The sequence below is a fragment of the Brassica oleracea genome, chromosome C3, assembly GCF_000695525.1.
Source record: "Brassica oleracea var. oleracea cultivar TO1000 chromosome C3, BOL, whole genome shotgun sequence".
NCBI lineage: Eukaryota > Viridiplantae > Streptophyta > Magnoliopsida > Brassicales > Brassicaceae > Brassica > Brassica oleracea.
This window is the reverse complement of record NC_027750.1, coordinates 53,542,022-53,548,486: the sequence shown is the minus strand read 5'-3', so window position 1 is coordinate 53,548,486 and position 6,465 is coordinate 53,542,022. Positions and strand designations below refer to the sequence as shown.

The window sequence follows — 6,465 nt, the reverse complement described above, 5'->3', positions numbered from 1 at the left end:
CCCGAACAATTTTTATACCTCTATATCTTTATACCGAAATATCCAAAAATTCGAAATACCCGATCCGAACCCGAACGCCCACCCATACTAGAGGCTTGTATCTGCATAGATAGAGTATCATTAATTCTCAGCAAATTAGGAAAATAGTAGTATATTCTAAAAATTAAGCAAAAATATTGAAAATACTTTCTTTCTTTTTTTTTGAGAAAAGCCGGAGGATTATTTAAGCTGAAAAGAATATTGTCAAATTTGCTATAACGCGTGTATTCACCAAAAACAGCTGCACGTGGGGTTTTGAACATAATTACGAAACACATTTATAAAAACTGCGAGAAAGGAAAAGATAGTAGAAAATGTAAAGTTTGGTCTAATCTATCCGTCTACGTAAGTGCCAGAGAACACGAATGAGGCCTGAAATTAAAAGAAAGAGGGATTAATTTAGTGCATTAATTAACAAAGATAATAATAGTATTAATGAGAAAAATAATTAATTAGCAAAGACTAATAATAATATCCTCCGTATGCATAACAAACTTAATAATTTATACTAAAAAGAGATGGAATCTGCCATTGATAACACTCATGTCCCAATCGTCGCTCACACGTACGCTAGTTTTTTTTCTCTCTCTTTTGTAAAAAGCTAGAGAGACAACCTCTCCTCCACTTTTTCCAGACACAAGTGCGAGTGAACAAGATACGAGTATTGATTTAAAATGTTTGTGGTTGGTCTGAAAGTCATGTAAAACTATTAATGTAAATTACATTAGCATTAAAGTAAATTTCAACTTTTTTCTTACCATCACATTTCAATGCCTCAAAACTTGTTGTATATGAGTATCAATAAAAAAGAATTTTGGGAGTGTATTCAATCTAAAATTTGAGGTGATTGGATTTCTAACGAGGTTTTAGATGATTTTAAGGAATTGCAGAGAATAAAATGATTTTTGTTAAACCACTCTAGAATATCACCTAAAACTATGAGATTTGAGTTTTAATTTTTTTAACTAAGAAACTTCATCCAAACAATCTTAGATCACATGAAAACTTTAAAATTCCACAACTTAAAATATTTTCAATAACAGTATATTTCAGAGTACTTTATAAAATGTCAAGTTCAATAACAGTGGATTTTAAATGAGTTTTTAAAATTCACTTCTCAATAACAGTGGATTTATCATTTTAACACAAATCACCTAAAACTCTCAGTTGAATACACCCCCTTAGATTCTATGTTCCATTTTCACTGAAATTTTAACCATTACTCCACAAATGTGGAGTTAGTTAGTTGCTGGGTATCTCATGTTGGAACAAAAAAATGTTAAACAAGCAGCAAACCAAAAATCACACTAGACTTGTATTTAAACCTTTTTGGAAACAGCTAGGTGATTGAGGTAGAATATACTAATTGAATAAAGTCTAAGATGAGATTTAAGATGCTATATAGCTTGTGAAATACTTGATCCCATCCCCAAATCTCACGTTAATTAAACACCTTTCACAGGTACTTGCGTCATTTCTTTAACATAACTAAAAAAAGCTTTGAGACTAAGGATTTTGCGATGCCATTATCTTATTAATAGTAGTTTGTATCCTCTTGCATTGATTATTCTTTTAACACATTCAATAATGAAAAGTTGTATTATTTGTTTGTATCTGTTAGCAAGATTAAAATTAACATTTCAATAATAGTAATAGTCAGAAGAAGAGGTGACATGCCATGTGAGCGCACAGCTGTGACCACTCTTCCCATCGTTGATGTCTGATAAAATAATTAAACACCTTCATCCATCTCCTCTTCTCTTCTCTTCTCTTCTCTTCTCTCTCTAGAGCTCCCACTTCCTCTCTAATGGTGGAACCAAAACCCTAGATCCCTCTTTTCTTAGTCTCAAACTTCCACACTTATATCTCAAAATCATGAGAATGAAAACTCTCCCAACCTTCTTTCTCTTCCTTCTAACCTTATCCTTCTCCTCTCAAACTTCCACATCTCAAACCCATCAGCTTATAAGTTTCAAAAACGCTCTTGCTGACAAGAATCTACTCCCAGACTGGTCTCCCAACAAGAACCCATGTACCTTCGAGGGCGTGACTTGCAGAGCCGACAAGATTTCTTCAATTGATCTCAGTTCCAAGCCACTCAACCTCGGATTCAGCGCCGTGGCCTCCTCTCTATTGTCTCTCACGGGTCTAGAGTCCCTGTTTCTCTCGAACACCAACATCAACGGCTCCGTCTCTGGCACCAAGTGCTCTGCTTCTCTCACGAGCTTGGATCTGTCGAGAAACTCCATCTCCGGTCCTGTGTCAGCCTTGTCGAGCCTCGGCTCTTGCATCGGACTGAAGTCTCTTAACGTCTCTTCCAACTCTCTGGAATTTCCGGGGAAAATCTCAGGTGGTGGGTTGAAGCTTAGTAGCAGCAGCTTGGAAGTTCTGGATCTCTCCAAGAACTTGTTATCCGGTGCTAACCTCGTTGGTTGGATTGTCTCCGGCGGCTGTGGAGAGCTCAAGCACTTGGATATAAGCGGGAACAAGATCAGTGGAGATGCGGATGTCTCTCCTTGCGTGAATCTCGAGTTTCTCGATGTCTCCTCCAACAATTTCTCCACTGTGATTCCCTATCTAGGTGACTGCTCCGCTCTTCAACACCTCGACATCTCCGGTAACAAATTATCCGGTGACTTCTCCACTGCTTTCTCCTCTTGCACAAACCTAAGGTTCGGTTCAAAATAAAAAAAATTTAATTATGTTTTATATTATTATTTGTAAACTAAAATACACTTTTTTAAACTCTCTCACAGGTCTTTGAACATCTCCTGCAACGCATTCACCGGACCCATCTCTTCTTCACTACCGCTCAAAAGCCTCGAGTATCTATCTCTAGCCGAGAACAAATTCACCGGCGAGATCCCGGAGCTTCTCTCCGGCGCGTGCGGTACACTCACCGGACTCGATCTCTCCCGAAACGACTTTCACGGCACGGTTCCTCCTTTCTTCGCCTCCTGCTCTCTTCTGGAGTCACTCGTTTTATCCACCAACAACTTCTCCGGCGAGTTGCCTATGGATACTTTGCTGAAGATGAGAGGGCTCAAGGTGCTCGACCTGTCTTTCAACAAGTTCTCCGGCGAGCTGCCCGAGTCTCTGGCCAATCTCTCCCTCACTACGCTGGATCTCAGCTCCAACAACTTCTCCGGTCAGATTCTCCAGACTCTCTGCCGTAACGGTGAAAACACGCTCCAGGAGCTTTACCTCCAGAACAATGCCTTCACCGGGAAGATTCCGCCGACGTTAAGCAACTGCTCCGACCTGGTTTCCCTCCACCTGAGCTTCAACTACCTCTCCGGGACCATCCCGTCGAGTCTCGGCTCTCTAACGAAGCTCCGAGATTTGAAGCTGTGGATGAACATGCTTCAAGGAGAGATCCCTCGAGAGCTCATGTATCTCACCACCTTAGAGACTCTGATCCTCGACTTCAACGACTTAACCGGAGAAATCCCTTTCGGTTTAAGCAACTGCACCAATCTGAATTGGATTTCTCTTTCCAATAACCGGTTAACCGGTCAGATTCCTCGCTGGATCGGACGGTTAGAGAATCTCGCCATCCTCAAGCTAAGCAACAATTCTTTCAACGGTAACATTCCTGCTGAGCTGGGGGACTGCAGGAGCCTAATCTGGCTCGATCTCAACACTAATTATTTCAACGGTACGATCCCTCCGGAGATGTTCAAACAGTCCGGCAAAATAGCTGCGAATTTCATCGCCGGGAAGAGATACGTTTACATAAAAAACGACGGGATGAATAAACTGTGCCACGGAGCTGGTAACTTGCTTGAGTTCCAAGGAATCAGACCGGAGCAGCTTAACCGGGTTTCGACCCGGAACCCGTGTAATTTCACGAGAGTGTATGGAGGTCACACTCAACCGACGTTTGATAACAACGGCTCGATGATGTTCCTCGACATGTCTTACAACATGTTGTCTGGGTACATACCGAAGGAGATCGGTTCGATGCCGTATCTGTTTATTCTCAACTTGGGTCATAACTTCATCTCTGGCTCTATCCCTGACGAGGTTGGTGATCTGAGAGGGCTGAACATTCTTGATCTTTCGAGTAATAAGCTGGACGGGAGGATCCCTCAGTCGATGTCGGCTCTTACCATGCTTACTGAGATTGACCTGTCCAACAATTTGTTAACAGGTCCGATTCCTGAGATGGGTCAGTTCGAGACTTTCCCGCCCGGGAAGTTCTTGAACAACTCTGGTCTCTGCGGTTATCCGCTTCCGCGGTGCGGTGATGCAAACGCAGACGCGTTTGCACACCGTTCTCACGGAAGGAAACAGCCGGCTCTTGCGGGGAGCGTGGCTATGGGGTTGTTGTTCTCTTTTGTATGCATATGTGGGCTGATACTCTTCGGTAGAGAGATGAGGAGGCGGCGGAGGATGAGAGAGGCGGCGATGGAGGACCCCGGTGATGGAACGACAGCTAACAACAACACGGATTGGAAGCTGACTGGTGCGAAAGAAGCGTTGAGTATTAACCTCGCAGCGTTCGAGAAGCCGTTGCGGAAACTCACTTTCGCGGATCTTCTCAAGGCTACGAACGGGTTCCATGTGAACAGTATGATTGGATCCGGCGGGTTTGGAGATGTCTACAAAGCCGTTTTGAAAGATGGAACAGCCGTGGCCATCAAGAAACTGATCCAGATCAGTGGTCAAGGCGATAGGGAGTTCATGGCGGAGATGGAAACGATCGGGAAGATCAAACACCGGAACCTCGTTCCGCTTCTCGGCTACTGCAAAGTCGGAGAAGAGCGGCTTCTTGTCTACGAGTTCATGAAGTACGGTAGCTTGGAAGATGTACTGCACGACCCCAAGAAGAAAGCTGGCGTGAAACTGAACTGGTTCACGCGGCAGAAAATCGCTATCGGAGCGGCTAGAGGGCTCGCCTTTCTTCACCATAACTGCATCCCACATATCATCCATAGAGACATGAAATCGAGCAACGTGTTGTTGGACGAGAACTTGGAAGCCAGGGTTTCGGATTTTGGCATGGCGCGGCTGATGAGCGCCATGGACACGCATTTGAGTGTCAGTACGTTAGCCGGTACGCCGGGCTATGTCCCTCCTGAGTATTACCAAAGTTTCAGGTGTTCAACGAAAGGAGACGTTTATAGTTACGGTGTGGTCTTGCTCGAGCTGCTTACGGGTAGACGGCCAACCGATTCGCCGGATTTTGGAGATAATAACCTTGTTGGATGGGTGAGACAGCATGCTAAACTGCAGATTAGGGACGTGTTCGATCCTCAACTTATCAAGGAAGATCCAGCGAGAGAGATTGAACTTTTACAACACTTAAAAATTGCGGTTGCGTGTTTGGATGATCGGGCTTGGAGAAGACCGACCATGTTAGAAGTCATGGCAATGTTTAAGGAGATACAAACGGGGTTGGGGCTAGATTCGCAGTCCACCATTGGATCAATAGAGATGGTCGATATGAGTATTAAAGAAGTTCCGGAAGGAAAGTTTTGAGAGTTGGGACACAGCCAAAGCTGATTCTTTTGAACATCAATCATCCAAGGGTCAGTCCTGTGGTCTACGTTTTGTATTTTTCTACTTTATTCTAAATGTAATGTATATGTTATTTTTCTAAATGTATGCGATCGCGTGCTGCAGCAGATGAAATTAAGTTTACAGTAGACACAGCAATTCTTTTGTGTTAATTCTGTTGTTACTTGGACAGCCAAATTGACATTTGCGTGTGATGCAGGAGAAGCCAGATGTAAGAAACCAAAGAGGATGAAGGCACAGAAGAAGACAATGAGACGAAGATGGCACAGATGGTTTGCTCTTTGACAAACCGTGAGGACTCTCTCTTGTGGAAGTTAAAACATTAACAGTAGAGAAGAAACAATAAAGTTGATCAAAAAGCGTCTCATTTACATTTGTGTCTGTTGATTTGTGCAGTGTTAAGTACAATATAACGTAATCTAGTTTCTAGTAGAGTATAAGATTGTCTTGTTATTCGTGTGTGAGAGTTAAACAAGTCTCTTTTAAAACTATGTAGGCCCTGTTCGTTTCGTAAACTGGACGCGGCATCCAGATGCAGACGCGGACCGATGTTCGTTTGGCTCGAAACAGGAGGCTAAGTTGGACGCGGCATCCAGATTAATTTTGAAAACTCATCCGGATTTTTCGGGATTTCTGGATGAGATGTTTGAACGCTTCCAACTACACCAAGCTCATCCAAAAGTGCTAAAAATCGGTAATACCCTTATTTTATTTTAAAAATTACAAAGTCTTGCCATTAATTTTTCTAACCTAGATCTGTCGCCGTCTTCAATCAAAAGCAAATCTGATCTCCTTCAACCTCTGATCTCTGCAACCATGAACCTCTGATCTCTCTTAGCCCTCTCTCTCTCAAACCCATCTCTCTCTCTCACGCAGTCTCTCTCTCGAACCCATCTCTCTCTC

General features: G+C 42.9%; 3 protein-coding genes across 4 annotated transcripts in view; all 3 read left to right on the top strand.

The window, feature by feature from the left end:
- Positions 1–1,733: 1,733 nt before the first annotated feature.
- Positions 1,734–6,051, top strand: LOC106334595 (protein BRASSINOSTEROID INSENSITIVE 1-like). Of its 2 annotated transcripts, XR_001268643.1 has the most exons (3): positions 1,734–2,711; positions 2,796–5,573; positions 5,762–6,051. XR_001268643.1 is itself a non-coding variant. In XM_013772900.1 (2 exons), the coding sequence occupies exons 1-2, from the start codon at positions 1,915–1,917 to the stop codon at positions 5,521–5,523; spliced, it is 3,525 nt and encodes a 1,174-aa protein (XP_013628354.1). In that variant the 5' UTR covers positions 1,734–1,914; the 3' UTR covers positions 5,524–5,694. The 2 variants fall into 2 exon arrangements, 1 of the variants encoding a protein (XP_013628354.1); XM_013772900.1 differs by lacking the exon at positions 5,762–6,051 and having other exon boundaries at positions 2,796–5,694.
- Positions 5,823–6,465, top strand: part of LOC106330923 — a 1,906-nt gene continuing 1,263 nt past the window's right edge. The window contains exon 1 of the mRNA XM_013769312.1: positions 5,823–5,834. Coding sequence (XP_013624766.1) covers positions 5,823–5,834 — 12 coding nt within the window. The remainder of the gene's footprint in view (positions 5,835–6,465) is intronic.
- Positions 6,065–6,465, top strand: part of LOC106334596 (putative nuclease HARBI1) — a 3,292-nt gene continuing 2,891 nt past the window's right edge. The window contains exon 1 of the mRNA XM_013772903.1: positions 6,065–6,256. The gene's annotated coding sequence lies outside the window, so the exon portion shown is untranslated. The remainder of the gene's footprint in view (positions 6,257–6,465) is intronic.